Here is a 22,649-nt window from a genome sequence, read left to right on the forward strand (position 1 = left end):
AACAATTAAAAGAATATAAATGATTTATCTAAAATATGTCTGGGAATACTGTTTTAAATGTCACTAAATTCCAATAAAATGCTAAGGGTAATTTTATTAAAAGTTCCTAAAACTATATATTTAGTATTAATTCTTATAAAGCATCATTATTGGAGTAAACTGTTGATCACTTGATATTTCACAAACTGAATTTTTAAGGTATTTTTTAAAACTAAATATCAGTGAAGTCCTTTCTTTAAGGGCTTTAAATCTTATATTTTCCTTATTATTAGCACCAAACAATATAATCATAATTTGTTTTGGTTTAAGTTTTGTGTTTGTTAAGATATATAACTAAACAGATAAACCCGATATATCAATGATTTAACCCAAGAAAAGCTGTTTTTCTTGCTCTTATCATGGTTTAATATGTGTCCGTGTTGGAGGGTGGGGCTCTAGTTCTGCTCCGCACAGTCATCATGGGCCCCTAGTGTTTTTTTTCTATCTAGTGTTACTATCTCCCTTTTGGTCCTCAAAGCCTGTGGTCGACAGAGTAGAGTAAGAGTCCCACATGGGAGGATTTTTATAGGCCAGACTTAAAATTGGCACACATTACCGTTTGCACTTATATTCGATTGACCAGAATGCAGCCAATTGACCACTCCTAATTTTAAAGGAGGCAGGAAGCTATAGCTCATATTGCCAAGCAGTAGCATTCTTGGCTATACTCCCATGTCTCTTCTTTGTCTTATAAGGGCACTAATCCCATCAGGAGGGCACCGTCCTCATGACCTTATCCAAACCTAATTGCTTCCTGAAGTCTTTACTTCCAAATACCATCACATTGAAGGCTAGTGTTTCAGCATACGAATTTGGCAAGGAGTTGCGGGGGTATAAACATTCAGTCCATAACACATGCTGTGCCCCTCTTCACCTCTTTCCCTGTGTCTTGAGTGTCCTACCCCACCATGGCCAGTCTTCTTTCAGTATTTATTCAAGCTTCACTGCTTCACTGTGTCTTGAGTGTCCTACCCCACCATGGCCAGTCTTCTTTCAGTATTTATTCAAGCTTCACTGCTGCTTGGACACCTTCCCTGATTCATTCTAAAATCAGTGAGAAAGAAATGAAGAATTGAAAGCAAGGGAATAACAGAAAAACAATCGTAAGATTTTGGAGAATGAATTGAAATAAGGAAGACTAGAAGTATGGAGACAAATAGGAGACAATTGACTTGCCTTTTTTCTCAAATTGAATATATGAATAGTCTAAGAAATGTATTATTTCATTACCATGGTCATTTGTGATGTATTTTAATCACATTGTAATATAATTGCTTGAAATTAGTCCAGTTAATGATAGTAATTAATCTACAAAAGTAATGCAACTATTTGTATTGTTATTACTTATGGTTTTAGTTGATAAGGTGATTTTTTTGTTTTGTTTTAGGGTCATAATCATTTTTTTCATGCATATATTCTATGGGATCTGGTTATTTTAATGGCACTTTTTTGATACTTAGGTTTACTTATATAATATTTGTAATTAATTATAGGCTTTTTCCCTTGACTTAACAAAGCCAATGAATCCTCTGAAAATAATAATTACTACTTTTTGCTGTATACTTATGTGTTATTATTTTTTAGGGATAGGGTGTTGCTCTGTTGCTCAGGCTGGAGTACAGTGGCACAATGAAAGCTCACTGCAGCCACCAACTCCTAGACTCAAACAGTCCTCCTGTGTCAGTCTCCCAAGTAACTGGGACTACAGGCATATCACCATGCCCAGCTAATTTTTTTAAAAAATTTTGTAGATACAGGGTTTTACTGGTGTTGCCCAGGCTGGTCTCAAACTCCTGGCCTGAAGAAATTCTCCCGCCGTGGCCTCCTAAAGCATTGGATTACGGTGTGAGACACTGTGCTTATTCTATTTATGTATTCTTAAATGATTAGAAAAAATAGACAATTAGTAACTGTTATCTCAATTGAAATAAACCATTCCACATACAAAATCAGAGATTCGATACCCATTTAAATATGTTTGTAGTTCTTTATTTAAATTTAATTATATTGAGTCAAGTTTTCAGATTGTTAAGTAATTATATTACTTTGTCTTCATGTTGAGTAAGATGAAGAAAAATTGCTAATAGTTATTGAATGTCTATTTTGTGGGAGGAACTGTGCTAAGTACTTGATATGTATTATGTAATTAAACCCTCACAATGACCTTAAGGAGGTTCTATAATCGTCTCCATTTCTACGTGCATCTTCTACTTGTGCAAGTCCACACAGCTTGTAAGTGCAGGAGCAGAGATTGGAACCCAGGCTTTCTAACTTGGAGGTCGAACCCTGAACTACCCTGTACCACACTAAATCATCTCTGTTACAGATGGAGTGGTCGTGAGCCTTTTCATCCCCTCAGAAATATAGTAAACAATCTCATACTTTTTAATTATACTTTTCTATAGAGCACCATTAAGCAATTTTATTTGTTGCAGAAAGAAACCCAGTTTTAGGCTTCTGAATAAGTGCCTAGCTTAGCAAAGGTAATATATTAACAGTAATGTATGTCATTCATACAAGCCAACAAATATTTATTGAGCACTTGAGTACCTGCTTTGCGGCAGGTTCTGGGATGCAAAAGTGGTCTCTGTCTTCATACTATTTTTGGTCTAATGGAGACAAAAGACACTAAATAACTCATCTTCCCCGTCAAATTCACTGAGCAGGTGTAACTAATACTCTGTTATGCTAATGGTACAGAATTAATAATTGCCAAATTGATTGAGATCCATGGCTTCCCTAGTATAGAATCTTGTCTCTCATGGGGGAACCAGGAGATAGATTATGGAAGGGCTGAGCCCAAAAATAATAGGTTGAGGTAGATGAGACAAGTCGGTTGATTGGAAAAGATTACGATGGTTAGGCATCACAGTGTTATGAAGTAAATTTGGAATCTAGAATCAAATAGCTCTTGTAATGGATTCTAGAGCTGCCACTGCTTACAAGTTAGGTAACCAGGTCAAGCAGCCTAATCTTTCTGAACCAGTTTACTCATCTGTAAAATACTGAGAATACTAATTTATTCATTTGCTTGACAAACATTTATTAGATGCCTCCTATGTGCTAGTTTAACCCAACTCACAGGGCTAGAGTTATAACTAAATAAAATATTGTATTAAAAGCACAAGGCACACAGTAGATATTCAAGAAAGTTCTCTCCCTCCTCAACCCAGTGGTTGTTTTTTTTTTTTCCATTTAGTGGACTTTGTCTTTCAGTTCTGTAAATGAGAAACCCCCTTGCCCAAGAATGGCCAGGCTATGGGAAAAGCTGCTTCATCCCCCATAGTCTTATTAAACTGAATTGAATGGACTCACACAAAATTGATTGGCTCTATGAAGTCATATGAATCATTCTAATTAAGAAACATGCTTTTCTAGAAGGAAAATCTATTTGAAAAGTTGTTTCTTAATTAGAATGATTTAGGGTACAAGCTAAGCTTCTGGTAACAAGAGACCCAACTTTTCTGATAATTTTTAAAATTATATTTTCTTCCACATGAACCCCAGAAAGATCTAGAGCTGATAAAATGGTTCTGCTCTCATCACTGTGTGGTTTCCATCTCTTGTCTAAAGCAACTGCTCCATTTTCACCATAAGACCCAGAAGTTGCATAGGTCACTTATTCTTACATCCTACCAGGAAGGACATGGTTACATGGCCACACCTGTTGCTTGGAGAATAAGATGGGATTCTCTGATGGGAGGACCAGGCATTCTGCTAAAACTCACAGAGGCTCTATTCAGTGATAGTGAAGGGAAAGGGGGAAAATGGCTGTTAAGGGTTCAACCTGCCACAGAAGACAAATTAGGATCCATAGTATCCATGGTAAGAGTGTAAGATGATAAAAATTTACTCGTGTTTGTGCAAAACCTCCTGAACAATGAGAAGCTTTGAATACCGACGCTGAGCCAGAGTTCTGGGGCCTGGGTTCCCCACAGCAGTGCTTGTGGGTGCAGAATATGGAGTGAAATGTAGTCCAAGAGGAATAAAATGGCCTGATTTGTGTATGATGGAGAGAATTCCATTAGGACTTAGAGGACGGGTTTGAAGGAAGGCAGAGAGACCAAGCAGAAGGCTCTAAATAATCTAGATAAGGAATGATGGGGCAATGGTGGCAGAGATCATTTCAAGAGATACTTTACCAATTGAACAAAGGTCTTAAGAACAGATGTCAGTTGGGCTAGGCTAAACTGGTGGGTTAGGTTTGTTGCAAATGGAAATTTAATAATTAGAATCCACAGGACTTAGGAATTTGTTAGAGTAGAATGAACTGTGATTATAAATGGACCTCAAAATATTTAATGGCTCAAATGTAATAGAAGTTTATTTTTAACCTACATAAAATCCAAGGCAGGTGCTTCTGATTGGCAGATGGCTCTCTGTGCAGTGATTTTGGTACTCAAGTCTCCTTCGACCTCACATCACTTTTAACTTGTTTTATTTTAAGAAACACATTTTGTTCCTTGGCATATTTAGCAATGGAAATAATACCATTATTGAATTTATAACAACTCTGAATTGAAAGGTATAAAGCAAAAGAAGTGCATATATAGAATAAACAGATTATAGAAGCATCCATTAGTGGGAAATGTCTCTGTGATTATTGACCTTTAGCAATAATTAGTTTGGGAATTCAGAAATTAAAACACATCTACTCAAGTTTCACTAGTTTTCTACATATTTAACTTTATCTTGCTAGAACCTTGATGATAATTTCCCAGACACACTTAACAAATGATGCTCTGCCCCATTTTTTAAAAATTGCATTCATTATTTACCTAAAAGGGAGAAAAATGTAATAAATTTTAGAAATAGTTCCTTTAAGTATATTAATAAAACAGGTTTTGGTGTTCTATGTGGTAATTTTTAGTTTCCTGGAAAATTCATTTATGTGGAATGGCTTATTCTCCGTCAAAGACATGCAAGTGAGGTCTTACCAGAGACCCTCAGAGAAATTTGGGAAATCCCCTCATTTTACGGATACAAAACTGTATACAACAGAGCCTAAGTGACTTTTCTAAGATCATAGTGCTTGTAGACATGTAGACAATAGACACAACTAACTCTTTGGCTATAGGAGTACTGGGACTACAGAATCCAAATAAGAAGAAAATCCCAGAGTCATTGCAATTAATAATACCCAGTGTGACCCACAGATGAAAAGGGCTGAAAACGAAGAAAAGCCCATTGAAATTGATGAATTTTTAAAAGTTATTGGTGACACTCAAGGAAACAATTTCAGAAAAGTATTGGGATAGCCAAGAAAAAAAAAAGGACTGAAGAGGCATAATACTTTAGGGTCCATTTTTAAAAATATTCTGATTTTTTAAATAGGAAAGTTAAAATTCTTTTAAAAAAATGTTTAATTTTTTAGATTTGATTTTTTGTTAGGATGGCTATATAAACATGGTAGCATATTTCAGCAGAATTCCTAGGAAAAATAGTTTCCTTTCAGTAAAAAAAAATTAATAGTACTATATATTGTATCTACTAAGTCATTGCATCAATTGCCAGTCATAGAGCGAATTCCTGGAGGAGATAGGAGTAAGGCCCTTTGGAAAAAGTGACATCTAGGATAGTTGTTGTAGTTGCTCAATGTCACCAAGTAATATACAACTTACATTCAAAATTAAAGCAATCCGTATTTTAGTTTACCTAAACTTCCAGAAGTTATCAGAAAATTGCATTTAGATACCACCTGCTGTTTATGTCAGATATGAAAGGGAATTTGAATAAGTTATATGAATAAGTATATCCCAAATACATCCATATGTATGTATCCCAAATTATTCATGTTGTATTTGAGATACAACATGAATAATTTCTTCTTTCATGTCTTCAACTCTGCATTTAGGAGAGAAAACTAAGCCTAAAGGTTACCTGAACTGCCTTCTACTACTGTTCAGGAAATAAATTTACCTAGTGCCATCCTATGCTACACTTTACCATACTATTATTTTAAATTAATCTATGTGCTGTATCATGGTAACTTCATTAACCAGAAATTTTAAATTCATTGGAATATTCATGTTCATTATGGAAAAAATGTTGGTTACTTTTATTTTATTATATGAAGCCACCTGTGATTATAAACCTCTTGCATTTAAATTTTAATATATTTAGTTATTTAGCATTATGAAATATTTCCATCCTAGGGCATAACAAGTCTCCAACAAAAAATGAGGGAATAGAATAGCTTATGGAAATTATTTTAACACATCTATAAGGTACCCTTTTTGAAGATTTTTAAATCATTGATGTTTTGAATGTCACTATTTTTACAGCCTCTCAAATGTGAAGGACCTTATTCTACAAGGATACCCTCTGTTACAACTGGACAGCACAGGTAGCTAGCTTTAAATATTTGTAGGAAGATCAGTTATCTTCAGAAAGATCCAGCTTAAATTTTAACTGTCCCCACAATATATATGTTCACTGCTTTTTTTCTTTTGTCTTTTTTCTTATTCCTCCTCCTCCTTCTTCTGATACTGAATTGCAATTTGGCATTGTTTTTGATGAAGACTTAGCATTATTGAGTAGTTGTAGATTTCCCGAAACGTGAGTAGCTGTTTCTGTTTCATTAAGTACTAGGTTTGGAATGAGATTGATTTAAACTTGTTAACCAGGAGTCTTATTTATTCTGAGAATGAAAAGCAAGAGTATCATTAATAGACAGCTGTTTACATTTTAAATATCTTTAATACTAGTTTAAGGGAAGATAGGCTGCCATCTTGTGTGTGCTGTGTTTATTGCTACATAAAAATGGACACATTCAGACCACGTTTAGTTGTGTTGTCTTAAATAACATAAAAGGCTTTAAATATTACACAAAATGTTGAAGTGTCCATCAGCATCCTGCCTTGTAAAAAATAAATAAATATAGCATTAAGAACATGTATTCCTTTGCTACATGAGTAAACATTACAGAAACCGTCTAATTCTTCTTTTTAAAGGAATTTTATCCCAGCATTTAGAAAAAATTGATATTCCCTAGGTCTAGGATACTCTAGAACTTTTAGACCGTGGAATTTATAATTACAAAATAATGTTTTTATAAACAAATTCTGAAGTTAAGGCTACCTGACAAAATGAATATGTGAAAGGTTGCTCTTGAATATAACATTAATAACAATAAAATCTGAATTTTACTGTAGGGCGAATACTTTCTAGATTCATCTTTCATATTCTTTGACTTGTTTTCATTTCATTTATCGGCATAAAAAGTATTTCAATGAAAGTAATGGTCCACATAATAACAACAAAGCATATGCTGCCAGAAAATGCCTGGGAACTTCAAAGTGTGCCCTGAAGGCTTAGCCCTAACCTTTGGTTTCAATAGCAGAACCACAGGCCTCTCTATAATTTGATAAGTACTATTGCCATCTTGTGGTTTTCTGCAATATTGCAACAAAACAGCACTGGCATATGAAGCTACTGATTTTTTTGAGTCTTTTGAACCAACAAACTAAATCTTTTTTGTATAGTATGTTTATTGAAGATTAACCACATACCACATATTAGTGACTTGGATTTCCTGGGAGTTCTATTACAATAAAATTACTTAAATCCACTGTAAAGTCAATAATAATATAATCTTGAAAACATGTGTAATTTCCCTATAATGAAATATAAGGAAGTAACATTTCCCAAAGAGAGATCCAAGGATTGTTGGTCCTGAAAGATGCACTCAAGAAAAGTAGGCCTCATAGTCAAAAAAACCTACTAAGTGATGCCCGTCAAGCCTCCTTCTTGGAAAGTCATAGTGAACGTTCATTTATTTTAAGGCCAGAGAAAAGGAATCTATTTAATTTTCTTCTAAACCAGTATTTTCCAAATATACTTGACCATATAACTCCTTTAAAAAATAAATAATAGCTATTAATGTCATCAGATAATATCTTGCTAAAATATAATTGGTAAAAACACTTTCAAACATAGATTAGTGCATTAGTTAAAAATCTTTCACTGACCCTAATTAAAAGAACAATGTCTCCAGTTACCCATGTTGGAATCACAACAAGCTGAGGGTCTTCAACTATTAAGGACTCTCAATCACTAAAAGTCCCCTAAGTTAAGAATTTGAAAATGATTAGAAATTTCTTTTTAATACTTGGCTATTAAAATTATGAAATTTTAATAACAGTACCTAAAAGCCACTAAGTGATGGTTGGAAAGAGAAATGTAGCAAATTTTATTCTATGAAGTCAAAACAAAGCAGAGAAAATTAGATGACGAACTACCATGAGTTGTTCACCTGGATCTGTTTTTCCTGTGCTAATGAAATTTGCTGGCATATTTACCACCTTTAAACCAGGTCACCCTGTGACCAAGACCACACATTTATAAAATATTGTACCATCATAATATGTTTTCAGAGATCCTAACAAGCAGCCTCTGTCTCTCTCTGACACCAGTCTCGAACATCTTTGTGTCTATTGCAGACTGAAAAATCTGTCCTTGAATGTTAACTTAACTCTTCGATCTACTCTTGTTAGCTGACATTTTACTTCTTCAAGCCATTGGATATTTCCAATGTCATCATGGATATGACACCCAGCATGAGAGGTGTTGTGTTTGGAGATCGCCTAGTGTAGCAGTTAAGTTCAGGTTCCAGCAGCCTAGTTGTATGACTTTGGGGAATTTACTCCCTGATTTCATGCTGCAGTTTCTTCAGCTGTGAACTCAAGATAACAATAGAACTCATCACATTGGCTTGTTAAGTGGTATGTGGTAGCTGACATAATAAGTGTTCAATAAATGTTAGCTATAGTGATCTAAGTTCCCTTTTATAATGGAAGTGACACCATCAAGACCCCCAGACCACCCAGCAGGATTCTAGGAACCATCTCTACCCAACCTTCAGGGCATTTTGACACTTAACCTACACGGTAGTTGAGAAAAATGTTTCTGGGAGGGAACAAGAAGCAAAATGCTTCTCAAAAAGATTAACATCTGAGTGTATAGGCCTCTGTGCTAAATTACTAAAAGTTGTATCAGCATTTTTATATAATAGCTAAACTAAATGAAGTTGACATTGTATACTACCAATAACTGCAGAGAAACCCAATAAGGCCAGATTTTGTGTGACTGCATTTTTTGTAAAAGCATTATTCCTAGTTTTGAGGGGAACAAAGAAATAGATCATTGTAACAACACTTTGAAATGGCAGAAGGCTTTGTGATCGTGTGCAAGAAAAAGCACTAGCTGAACTAGCCCTCAGATTTGAGATTGAGTCTGGGCCCTGCCACATCCTTGGTTTTTTTTTTTAATTTTATTATTTTTATACTGTAAGTTTTAGGGCACATGTGCATAATGTGCAGGTTTGTTACATATGTATACATGTGCCATGTTGGTGTGCTGCACCCATTAACTCGTCATTTAGCATTAGGTATATCTCCTAATGCTCTCCCTCCCCCATCCCCCCACCCCACAACAGTCCCTGGAGTGTGATGTTCCCCTTCCTGTGTCCATGACTCAAACAAATTTACAAGAAAAAAACAAAAAACCCCATCAAAATGTGGGTGAAGGATATGAACAGACACTTCTCAAAACAAGACATTTATGCAGCCAAAAGACATATGAAAAAATGCTCATCATCACTGGCCATCAGAGAAATGCAAATCAAAACCACAATGAGATACCATCTCACACCAGTTAGAATGGCCATCATTCAAAAGTCAGGAAACAACAGGTGCTGGAGAGGATGTGGAGAAATAGGAACACTTTTGCACTGTTGGTGGGACTGTAAACTAGTTCAACCATTGTGGAAGTCAGTGTGGCGATTCCTCAGGGATCTCGAACTAGAAATACCATTTGACCCAGCCATCCCATTACTGGGTATATACCCAAAGGATTATAAATCATGCTGCTATAAAGACATATGCACACGTATGTTTATTGTGGCACTATTCACAATAGCAAAGACTTGGAACCAACCCAAATGTCCAACAATGATAGACTGGATTAAGAAAATGTGGCACATATACACTATGTTTTGTTTTTGTTCTTTTGAGACAGAGTCTCACTCTGTTACCCAGGCTGGAGCACAGTGGCACAATCTCGGCTCACTGAAACCTCCGTCTCCCAGGTTCACGCCATTCTCCTGCCTCAGCCTCCCGAGTTGCTGGGACTACAGGTGCCTGCCACCAAGCCTGGCTAATTTTTTGTATTTTTAGTAGAGACGAGGTTTCACCATGTTAGCCAGGATGGTCTTGATCTCCTGACCTTGTGATCTGCCTGCCTCGGCTTCCCAAAGTGTTGGGATTACAGGCGTGAGCCACTGCGTCCAGCCAGCCACATCCTTATTAACTGTATGACTTGGAGCAAGTTATTAACCTTTCTTGGTTTTCTCATCTATAAAATGGAGGCAATAGTAGACTCACTGAGATAGTGGTGATTAAACAAAAGTATGAGAGCTTTATAGACCAGAATAAATACTTGTCAGTAGTGGTATTATATGTAGTATTGAAACAATTGCTTAATACTTTTACACAGTAGTTATATGCCACTGTTTTAAAGAAAAATATGGGTGTCTGGGTTTCCTAAATTGCTGAATAGAAGAAACATTGGGCTTGGGGTCTGAAAGTCTAAATATGCCCTCCATTCTTGTCACTTATTAGCTTAATTGTTATGATATTTTAGGCAAGTCACATAAAATCACAGATTGTTCCTCACCTGCAATATAGATTGATATTAATAATATATGCTTTTTCCAACTCAAGTCAGCATGAGGATTGTTTGATCTGTTTGTGCTGGTATAACAAAACACTTGAGACTGAGTAATCTATAAATACACAGTTATAGATTTCTCATAGTTCTGGAAGCTGGAAGTCCAAGATCAAAGCACCGGCAGGTTTGGTGTCCAGTAAGGGCCTGATCTCTGCTTCAAAGATATTGCCTTGTTGCTGGGTCCTCTGGAAAGGAAAAAACATTGTGTCCTCACGTGGTGGAAGAGACAGAAGGGGAAAACATCCCCTCAAATCCTTTTATAAGGCATTATTCTATTCATGATAGAGTCCTCATGGCCTAATCACTTCCAAATCACTGCCTCTTAACACTGTTACATTAGGGATTAGTTTCAACATGAATTTTGGAAGGGAAACAAATGTGCATGAATTTATCAAATAGCAAGGATATATTTGATAGTACTCTGTACACAGATTCACTTATTCATTTACTTATTTAACAAATACTTATTGAGACTAAGAAGAGTAACGTCAGCAAGATGGCAGAATAGGAGATTACCCCCCTTGTCCAGTCACAGAAAGACTGATAAAAACAACCATCCACATACACAAATATTTCCCTGAGCTCTGGATTCCAGGTGAAAGGTTATACCACACTAGTGGGGTACAGAATGGGAAAAGGCACAGTAAAGGGCTGCAAGGACAGTTTCACTCTACCTGAATCATTTTCCAAACCAGAACAGTATGAGGACTAGAGAGATCTCCTCTGCTCAGAGCTCTCCTGTAGGGAAAAGAGAGTGAAGTGGACATCTGACTTCCCCACAGACCTAGGCTCCAGGCCCACTCTAGCACCAGATGATTCCAGCAGAAAGAAAAAAAATGGCATCCAAGTATACTTTACCCAGAAAGTCTTTCCTTCAGAAATGAAGGAGAGATACAGACTTTCTCAGACAAACAGAAGCTGAGCAAGTTCATCACCTAAACCTGGACTACAAGAAATGATCGAGAGAGTTATTCAAGCAGAAATGAAAGGATGCTTCTTAGCCAAACATATGAGAGCATAAAACTCACTGGCAAAGATAAGAATATAGTCAAATCCAGAATTTGACTAATACTTATTATTCTAATACTATAATGGTGGTGCATAATCATTTTTAAATTTATTATGAAAGTTCAAAGACAAAATTATTAAAAATAACTATAGCAAAGGATTTACAAAACAACTAAAAAACAGTTAATAAAATGGCAATAATAAGGTCTTACCTATCAATAATCACATTTAATATAAATGGATTAAATTATCCAATCAAAAGACAGAGTGGCTGAATGGATTAAAAGAGAAAGACTCAACTATATAACACCTAGAAGAGACTTACTTCACCTTTAAGGAAACATATAGATTGAAAGTAATGGTATAAAAAAAGATATTCTATTTAAATGGAAACCAAAAGAGAGCAAGCGTATCTGTACTTATATCAGACAAGACAAACTTTATTTTTTTTCAACTTTTTTTTCTTTTTATTATTATTATTATACTTTAAGTTTTAGGGTACATGCGCACAATGTGCAGGTTTGTTACACATGTATCCATGTGCCATGTTGGTGTGCTGCACCCATTAACTCGTCATTTAGCATTAGGTATATCTCCTAATGCTGTCCCTCTCCCCTACCACCACCCCACAACAGTCCCCGGAGTGTGATGTTCCCCCTCCTGTGTCCATGTGTTCTCATTGTTCAATTCCCACCTATGAGTGAGAACATGAGGTGTTTGGTTTTTTGTCCTTGTGATAGTTTACTGAGAATGATGGTTTCCAGTTTCATCCATGTCCCTACAAAGCACATGAACTCATCATTTTTTATGGCTGCATAGTATTCCATGGTATATATGTGCCACATTTTCTTAATCCAGTCTATCGTTGTTGGACATTTGGTTTGGTTCCAAGTCTTTGCTATTGTGAATAGTGCCGCAATAAACATACGTGTGCATGTGTCTTTATAGCAGCATGATTTATAGTCCTTTGGGTATATACCCAGTAATGGGATGGCTGGGTCAAATGGTATTTCTAGTTCTAGATCCCTGAGGAATCGCCACACTGACTTCCACAATGTTTGAACTAGTTTACAGTCCCACCAACAGTGTAAAAGTGTTCCTATTTCTCCACGTCCTCTCCAGCCCCTGTTTTTTCCTGACTTTTTTTTTTTTTTTTTGAAACAGAGTCTCGCTCTGTCACCCAGGCTGGAGTGCAGTGGCGCAATCTCGGCTCACTGCAAGCTCCGCCTCCCAGGTTCACCCCATTCTCCTGCCTCAGCCTCTCTGAGTAGAAGGGACTACAGGCGCCCGCCACCACGTCCGGCTAATTTTTTTTGTACTTTTAGTAGAGACGGGGTTTCACCGTGGTCTCAATCTCCTGACCTCGTGATCCACCCGCCTCAGCCTCCCAAAGTGCTGGGATTACAAGTGTGAGCCACCACGCCTGGCCTTTTCCGGACTTTTTAGTGATCGCCATTCTACCTGGTGTGAGATGGTATCTCATTGTGGTTTTGATTTGCATTTCTCTGATGGCCAGTGATGATGAGCATTTTTTCATGTGTTTTTTGGCTGCATAAATGTCTTCTTTTGAGAAGTGTCTGTTCATGTCCTCTGCCCACTTTTTGATGGGGTTGTTTTTTTCTTGTAAATTTGTTTGAGTTCATTGTAGATTCTGGATATTAGCCCTTTGTCAGATGAGTAGGTTGCGAAAATTTTCTCCCATTTTGTAGGGTGCCTGTTTACTCTGATGGTAGTTTCTTTTGCTGTGCAGAAGCTCTTTAGTTTAATTAGATCCCATTTGTCAATTTTGGCTTTTGTTGCCATTGCTTTTGATGTTTTAGACATGAAGTCCTTGCCCATGCCTCTGTCCTGAATGGTATTGCCTAGGTTTTCTTCTAGGGTTTTTATGGTTTTAGGTCTAACATGTAAGTCTTCAATCCATCTTGAATTAATTTTTGTATAAGGTGTAAGGAAGGGATCCAGTTTCAGCTTTCTACATATGGCTAGCCAGTTTTCCCAGCACCGCTTATTAAATAGGGAATCCTTTCCCCATTGCTTGTTTTTGTCAGGTTTGTCAGAGATCAGATAGTTGTAGATATGTGGCATTATTTCTGAGGGCTCTGTTCTGTTGTTCTGTTCCATTGATCTATGTCTCTGTTTTGGTACCAGTACCATGCTGTTTTGGTTACTGTAGCCTTGTAGTATAGTTTGAAGTCAGGTAGCGTGATGCCTCCAGCTTTGTTCTTTTGGCTTAGAATTGACTTGGCGATGCAGGCTCTTTTTTGGTTCCATATGAACTTTAATGTAGTTTTTTTCCAATTCTGTGAAGAAAGTCATTGGTAGCTTGATGGGGATGGCATTGAATCTATAAATTACCTTGGGCAGTATGGCCATTTTCATGATATTGATTCTTCCTACCCATGAGCATGGAATGTTCTTCCATTTGTTTTTATCCTTTCTTCCAGTTGATCGCGTCGGCTACTGAGGCTTCTGTATTCTTCACGTAGTTCTCGAAACTTGGCTTTCAGCTCCATCAGCTCCTTTAAGCACTTCTCTGCATTGGTTATTTTAGTTAAACATTCGTGTTATTTTTTTTCAAAGTTTTTAACTTCTTTGCCATTGGTTTGAACTTTAAAACTGTAAAAGAAAGATGATAATTATATAATGATAAAGGTGTCAGTTCATTAAGAGGACATAACAATTGTAAATATATATGTACCCAAAATTGGAGCACCTACAAATATAGGGCAAATATTAATGAATCTGAAGGGAGAGGCAGACTGCAATACAATAATAGTAGGGGACTTCAATGCTCTACTCTTAGCAATGAACAGATCATCTAGACAGAAAATCAGTAAGGAAACATCAATCTTAAACTACACTCTAGACCCAATGAACCTAAGAGTCACATATGGAATAATCTGTTCAGCAGCACATCATTCTCAAGCACACACAAAATATCCTCCAGTTAGATCATATGTTCGGCCACAAAACAAATTTTAAGAAGTATAGGAAGATTAAAATCATATCAAGTATCTTTTTTGATCACAGTGATATGAAGCTAAAAATCAAAGACAACAGTATAACCAGTATGATGCTAGCATAAATGCAGACACATAGGCCAACAGAGCAGAATACAGAGCCCAGAAATAAATCCATCATATGTAGTCAATTAATTTTTGACAAAGATGCCAGTAGTGCAGAATGAAATTTGACCCTTATACCATATAAAAATATCAATTCAAAATATATTGAAGACTTAAATGTAAGACCTGAAAATGAAAAACTACCAGAAGGAAAGATAGAGAAAATGCTCCTTGACATTGGTCTTGGCAATGATTTGGGATATGATGCCAAAAGCACAGGCAACAAAAGCAAAGATAGGTACCTGGGAATACATCAAACTGAAAAGCTTTTGTATAGCAAAGGAAACAATCAACAAAATAAAAAAGCAATCTATGGAAGGGGAGAAAATATTTGCAAACATACCTCTAATAAGGAGCTAATATCTGAACTATATAAGGAACTACTACAACTCAGTAACAGAGAAACAAATAACTCCATTACCAAGAAAAAAAATTGGCAAAGGACCAAAATAGAGATTTTTCCAAAGGAGACATACAAATAGCCAAGAAGCATAAGAAAAGGTCCTCAACATCAGTAATGATCAGGGAAATGCAAATGAAAACCACACTGAGGTATCAAATCACACCTGTTAGGGTGGCTGTTAAAAAAAGGAAACAAGTGTTGGACAGGATCTGGAGAAAATATGACTCTTGTTCACTGTTAATGGGAATCTAAATTGGTGTAGCCATTAAGGAAAACAGTATGGAGGTTTCTCAAAAAAAAATAGAATTATAATATTACCTGGCAATCTCATTTCTGAGTATTTATCCAGAGAAAATGAAATCAGGATCTAGTAACGATATCTGCACTCCCATGTTCATTGCAGCATTATTCACAGTAGCCAAGATATGGAAGCAATCTAAATGTCCATCAGTGAATGGATAGTGCTATAGTTTGACTGTATGTTTTCCTCCCCATCAAAATTCATATGTTGGAACCTAAGACCTAGCGTGATAGTTTTAAGAGATAGAGCCTTTAGAAGATGTTTGAGTCACAAGCATTCTGCCCTCATGAATGGGATTAGCACCCTTATAAAAGGGCTCAAGGGAACTAGCTAGGCCTTTTTGTCCTTTCACCTTTTGCCATGTGAGGACACAGCAGCAAGGTACCAACTTGGAAGCAGAGAGTCAGCTTTCACCAGTTTTCAGAGCCCACCTCACATTTTTCTTATTTTTTTCAAGCTTAAAGATTTATTATATATATATTTCTTTTTTATTTCCATAGGTTTTTGGGGAACAGTGGTATTTGGTTACATGAGTAAGTTATTTAGTGATGATTTGTGAGATTTTGATGCACCCATCATCCAAGCAGTGTACACTGTACCCAGTGTGTAGTCTTTTATCCCTTACCCTCTTCCCACCTTTTCTCATGAGTCCCCAAAGTTCATTGTGTCATTCTTATGCCTTTGCATCCTCATAGCTTAGCTTCCACTTATAAGTGAGAACATACAATGTTTGGTTTTCCATTCCTGAGTTACTTCACTAGAATAATAGTCTCTAATCCCATCCAGGTTGCTGCAAATGCCATTAATTCATTCCTTTTTATGGCTGAGTACTATTCCATCTCACACACACACACACACACACACACACACACACACATATATATATATATGCATATGGGTATATATACACACACATATATATATGGGTGTATATATATATATGGGTATGCATATATATGGGTATATATATGTATATATATGGGTATATATATATGTATATATATGGGTATATATATGTATGTATATATGGGTATATATATGTATATATATGGGTATATATATGTATATTATGGGTATATATGTATATATATGGGTATATATATGTATATATATATGGGTATATATGTGTATATATATGGGTATATATATGGGTATATATATGTATATATATGGGTATATATATATATGGATATATATATCCACTTGTTGATTGATGGGCATTTGGATTGGTTCCACATTTCTGCAATAGCAAATTGTGTTGCCTTAAACATGCATGTGCAAGTATCTTTTTTGTATAATAACATCTTTTCCTGTGGGTAGATACCCAGTAGTGGGATTGTTGGATTAAATGGTAGTTCTACTTGTAGTTCTTTAAGGAATCTCCACACCGTTTTCCATAGTGGTTGTACTAGTTTACATTCCCACCAGCAGTATAGAAGTGTTCCCTTTTTACCACGTCCACACCAACATCTATTTCTTTTTTATTATTATTATTATAGCCATTCACGCAGAAGTAAGGTGGTACTGCATTGTGGTTTTGATTTGCATTTCCCTGATTATTAGTGACGTTGACCATTTTTTCATATGTTTGTTGATAATTTGTATATCTCTTTTGAGAATTGTCAACCCACAGAGTGGGAGAAAATCTTCACAATTCATACGTCTGTCAAAGGACTAATATTCAGAATCTACAATGAACACAAACAAATTAGCAAGAAAAAAAATCACATCAAAAAGTGAGCTAAGGAGGTGAATAGACAATTCTCACCTTTTTCTTTAAATTATACAGACTATAGTAATTAATTGTAGCTTCAATGTAGACTAAAGAAGAAGAATGCAGTTGAACTTTATCACAAAGGAGTCAGGCCTTTCATAAAGAATTATGTTCTTATGGTGAAGATTGTTACACACTGGAATGATTTACTTAAGGACATCACTAAGTTACCTTCTCCAGGAATCTTTAACAGCAGCAGAGGCTCTGTAGGTTGAGATTGGTCTCATTCATCAGCTTCACACAAAGATGAGAAATGGTATAATATATATGTACATATGTGAGGGCCCTTCCTTTTTGTAGGTGTAGTAGAAATAGTGCAGGCATTACAGTCAAATAGCCTTGGTTGGAATCCTAACTCCATCTCTTGCCAGCTTTGTATCCGTGAACAACTTACTTGACAACTCTGATTTTCTTTCTTTCTTTAAATTATACTTTAAGCTCTGGGATACACGTGCAGAACGTGCAGATTTGTTACATAGGGATACATCTGCCATGGTGGTTTGCTGCATCCATCAACCTGTCATCTCCATTAGGTATTTCTCCTAATGCTATCCCTCCCCTTGTCCCCCACCCCCCAACAGCCCCCAGTGTGTTTTGTTCCCCTCCCTGTGCCCATATGTTTTCTCATTGTTCAACTCCCACTTATGAGTGAGAACATGCGCTATTTGGTTTTCTCTTCCTGTGTTAATTTGCTGAGAATGATAGTTTCCAGCTTCACACATGTCTCTGCAAAGGACATGAACTCATTCTTTTTTATGACTGCATAGTATTCCATGGTGTATATCTGCCACATTTTCTTTATCCAGTCTATCATTGACGGACATTTGGGTTGGTTCCAAGTCTTTGCTACTGTGAAGAGTGCCACAGTAAACATACATGTGCCTGTGTCTTTATAGTAGAAAGATTTATAATCCTTAGGGTATATACCCAGCAATAGGATTGCTGGATCAAATGCTATTTCTAGTTCTAGATTCTTGAGGAATCGCCACACAGTCTTCCACAATGATTGAACTAATTTACACTCCCACCAACAGTGTAAAAGCATTCTTATTTCTCCACATCCTCTTCAGCATCTGTTGTTTCCTGACTTTTTAATGATTGCCATTCTAACGGTCGTGAGGTAGTATCTCATTGGGGTTTTAATTTGCATTACATTTCTCTAATGACCAGTGATGATGAGCTTTTTTTCGTATGTTCGTTGGCCACATCAATGTCTTCTTTTGAAAAGTGTCTGTTCATATCCTTTGACCACTTTTCGGTGGGGTTGTTTTTTTCTCTTATGTGGGTGGGATCCATTGAGCAAGACCACTCGGCAACCGGCTTTAGCCCCCTTACCAGGGGAGTGAACAGTTCTGTCTCACTGGCATTCCAGGTGCCACTGGGGTATGAAAAAAAAAACTCCTATAGCTAGCTCGGTCTGCCCAAATGGCTGCCCAGTTTTGCACTTGAAACCAGAGGCGTTGTAGCATAGGCACCCAAGGGAATTTCCTGGTCTGTGGGTTGTGAAGACCATGGGAAAAGAATAGTATCTGGGCCAGATAGCACAGTCCCTCAAGGCATGGTCCCTCACAGCTTTCCTTGGCTAGGGGAAGGAGTTCACCAAACCCTTGCACTTCCTGGGTGAGGCGATGATGCCCCACCCTGCTTCTGCTCACCCTCCGTAGGCTGCACCCACTGTCCAACCAGTCCCAATGAGATGTACCAGGTACCTCAGTTGGAAATGCAGAAATCACCCGCCTTCTGCATTGGTCTCACTGGAAGCTGCAGACTGGAGCTGTTCCTATTTGGCCATCTTGCCTGGGAATCAACTCTGATTTTCTTTATCATCATAGGGAGTTTAGGAGGTGTCAAGGGATAATACAAAGAATCCAGTTCACTTATTAAACATGTGTTTGCCTTTCTCCTGATGTCTTTCTCTGAGACCTCCACCCCTTCCTAACATTCTAAAATTGAAACTTCTGAGCAAGAAAAAATATGGGACCAAGGATGAAATGAAGCCCACTTTAACACGCATCTTTTCCTAAGCCCATTAGACTAGTATAAAATTTTAGCAACATATATATGCTTTTAAAACTATTTAAATCAGCAAAGATTATTCAACATCTTTTTATAGTTGACCAGATGATATCAAGAGAAATATCAGATTAATCTCTATGATTTATAACTTTAATTAAATTTACACATTCAACGTCCAATAGAGTGTGGTTTTAAAAAATAGATTTAGGGAGACAAGTACAGTTGTGTTACATGGATGTACCACATAGTGGCAAAGTCTGGGCTTTTAGAATACCCATCACCCAAGTCATATACATTGTACCAAATAGGTGGCATTTCATTCTTCGCCCCTCTCCCATCCTCCTACCTTTTGGAATCTCCGGTGTCTATTTTTCCATTCTTTGTCTTCATGTGTACCAATTATTTAGCTCCCACTTGTAAAAGAGAACATGTTGTTTTTGACTTTCTTTCTGTGAGTCCTTTCACTTACAGTAATAGCCCAGTTCCATCCATGTTGCTGCTAAAGACATGATTTCTTTCTTATGGCTGAGTAGTATTCCATGGCATGCATATATATATATATATATATATCACATTTTAGCCCAATAGTCTGTTGATTCCATGTCTTTGCTACTGTGGAAAGTGCTGTGATAAATATTTGAGTCAGGTATCTTTTTGATAAAATGATTTCTTTTCCTTTGGGTAGATGTCCACTAGTGGGATTGCTGGAATAGACTGTTTTTAACTACCAGGACAAGGTTACAGGATTAAGATCAGAAGATGAAATAATAATTATTATTATTATTTATCACTTCAGTATATAATAAAAAATTCATAAGAAAACACTTACCTCTTATTTTTGCATAGGTAATTTTCATTTAACTTTTCTTCCTTTAAATACTTTTTGTTGTTTTCATGAGTGGTTATCTTGCTTCCAAACCAAGGCATGATTAACATGGATCAATCTGTATCTATTTGACAGGGACGAGTGATCCATATGTGAAGTTTAAAATCGGAGGAAAAGAAGTTTTTAGAAGTAAGATAATACACAAGAACCTCAACCCTGTGTGGGAAGAAAAAGCTTGTGTTCTGGTTGATCATCTTAGGGAGCCATTGTATATAAAGGTGAGCCATTTATTTGTTTTTTCCTGATAGAAACTAATGTGGAAATCCCTATTTACTGAGTTTTATCATGTTTCTTTGTCTGATGAGAGATGTGTTCTGCTGTTCACCACTCTAATCTATTGATAATATGATAGAAGTGAGATAGAGGGAAGGAGGAGCTAGCAGGAGCATTCTTCTCCAGGACAGTTCTCTTGCCAGTCATTTAGAAGGATTATGAAGTGTATCCCTCGTGCTTGGGATTGCCAACTGATTTAGTGCACTTTGGGAGCATATGAAAACAAGTTTCCGTATAAGCTAACAGAAAGGAGAACTTACACAGAACCCAGTCTTTCTGTTTAAAAATTGTATTATTTAAGATCTGCCATTTCTGGCTGCAAGCAAAATGCTTTACTTGGAGCATGAGAAGGGTGAAGGTGATGGGGGAGAAAAATTCCTATCTCTATTAGATTATCAAAAATGGTGGGGTGGGGGTGGGGAGTCTTTCCTCTCATTTGATGTAATTAAAAGAAAGAGAAGAACTTGAGGAGTTACAACCTAGTTCCGATTCTGAGCCCTATTCCTTGTTTTATTTTCATGCCCAGCTTTTCTTTAATTTACATCTCTAGGTACTTATATTCTTTTTTGCTCCTAGGCTCTGACTGTTCATTCAGTGACCAGACCTTTTTCTACTTTTACCACAACAGCACATATCCCACCCTTTTCCCTAAGTTGTTACTACTGGCACATGAGCCAGAAATCTCATCTTTCAGCAATCACTAGGCATACTTCTTCCCCTCATATCATCATTGTATTACCTCTAGTTGTTTCTTTCCTCCACAGAAAGGAACAAGAAATAATCAAGTTGTTACTGAAATTATAAGAGGATAGTTTATAAGAAGATTGAAAAGAGAATCTCCTAAGTATACAGTTAATTTTCTATAAGTCATTATGGGGCAAATAGACATACACTTGCATAATAAATTGTCTCCATTGGACATTGGCTAAAGAAAATCAATTCAATAGCATTTTTTTTTTTTTTTTTTTTTGGCAACAGAGTCTCACTCTGTTGCCCAGGCTGGAGTGCAGTGGCACGATCTTGGCTCACTGCAACGTTCATCTCTTGGGTTCAAGCCATTCCCTTGCCTCAGCCTCCTCAGTAGCTGGGATTACAGGTACCCACCACCATGCCTAGTTATTTTTTGTATTTTTAGCAAAGACGGCATTTCACCATGCTGGCCAGGCTGGTCTTGAACTCCTGGCCTCAAGTGATCTGCGCTCCTCGGCCTCCCAAAGTGCTGGGATTATAGGCATGAGCCACCGTGCCCGGCCTTAAATAGTGTTTTTGAACTGTCTTTAACTACGTAATATGGGATGGCACAATGATGTTAATATGAGAGTGTGTGTAGCCAACCCTTCTCCCACAAAAGGGAAGACCTTTGTGGTCAGAGATGTTTCTTCCCTGCTGCTCACTTCTAGAGAGAAAGAAATATCCACATGAGAAAAAAAGGAATTATCCTTATAATAAAGAGCTGAGATAGGCAATGAAAAAGGAATAAGGAAAAGACAAGTGGGCTGTGAAGGAAGTATTATTTCTGGGGTGGGGAGGTGGGAGATCAGAAGACATGAGTTAGAGCAATGGCAGGTATGAAGAAAATGGTCAGGAAAGAAAGCAGGTATTAATAAGGACAGCAACAGGCTGTTTGGATCTCATTAATGTTGCTGAAGTGAAAAATCATGAGAAGAAAGAAGTTTATTTTTAATTCTACTTTGGATCTATCCTTCATTTGTGGGATATTACTCCATGAAAGAACCATGTGACTGTCCTCTCTTTGAAAGGGTTACATATGAATTTCCTCAAATTATATTAGATATTGGTCAGGTGCTTTTGTTATTCTCTTGTGCTCAAGAATAAGTATTCATCTATACAGAAATCCAAATGCAGAATGCATTTTTCAAAAGGAATGTCTTACTAGGCTCAAAAAGAAATAAACAAAAAGCTGAAGTACACAAAAAAAGAATGGTGGTATTCTGACTTATAAGTGGGAGCTACCTAATGTGCACACATGGACACAGACAGTGGAATGATAAACACTGGACAGTTGGAAGGATGAGGGGGTAGCAAGGGGCTAGATGATGAAAAATTCCTTAATGGGTGCAATGTATGTTACTCAG

The 22,649-nt window shown here is 36.8% G+C and overlaps 1 protein-coding gene across 4 annotated transcripts in view; it reads left to right on the top strand.

Moving 5' to 3' along the window:
• Positions 1 to 22,649, top strand: part of MCTP1 (multiple C2 and transmembrane domain containing 1) — a 591,691-nt gene that overhangs the window by 322,155 nt on the left and 246,887 nt on the right. For all 4 annotated transcript variants that reach the window (XM_058440711.1, XM_032156816.2, XM_032156817.2 and 1 more), the window contains exon 3: positions 20,356 to 20,498. In XM_058440711.1, coding sequence (XP_058296694.1) covers positions 20,356 to 20,498 — 143 coding nt within the window. The remainder of the gene's footprint in view (positions 1 to 20,355; positions 20,499 to 22,649) is intronic.

The sequence above is a fragment of the Hylobates moloch genome, unplaced genomic scaffold, assembly GCF_009828535.3.
Source record: "Hylobates moloch isolate HMO894 unplaced genomic scaffold, HMol_V3 SCAFFOLD_6, whole genome shotgun sequence".
In the NCBI taxonomy this organism is placed as follows: domain Eukaryota; kingdom Metazoa; phylum Chordata; class Mammalia; order Primates; family Hylobatidae; genus Hylobates; species Hylobates moloch.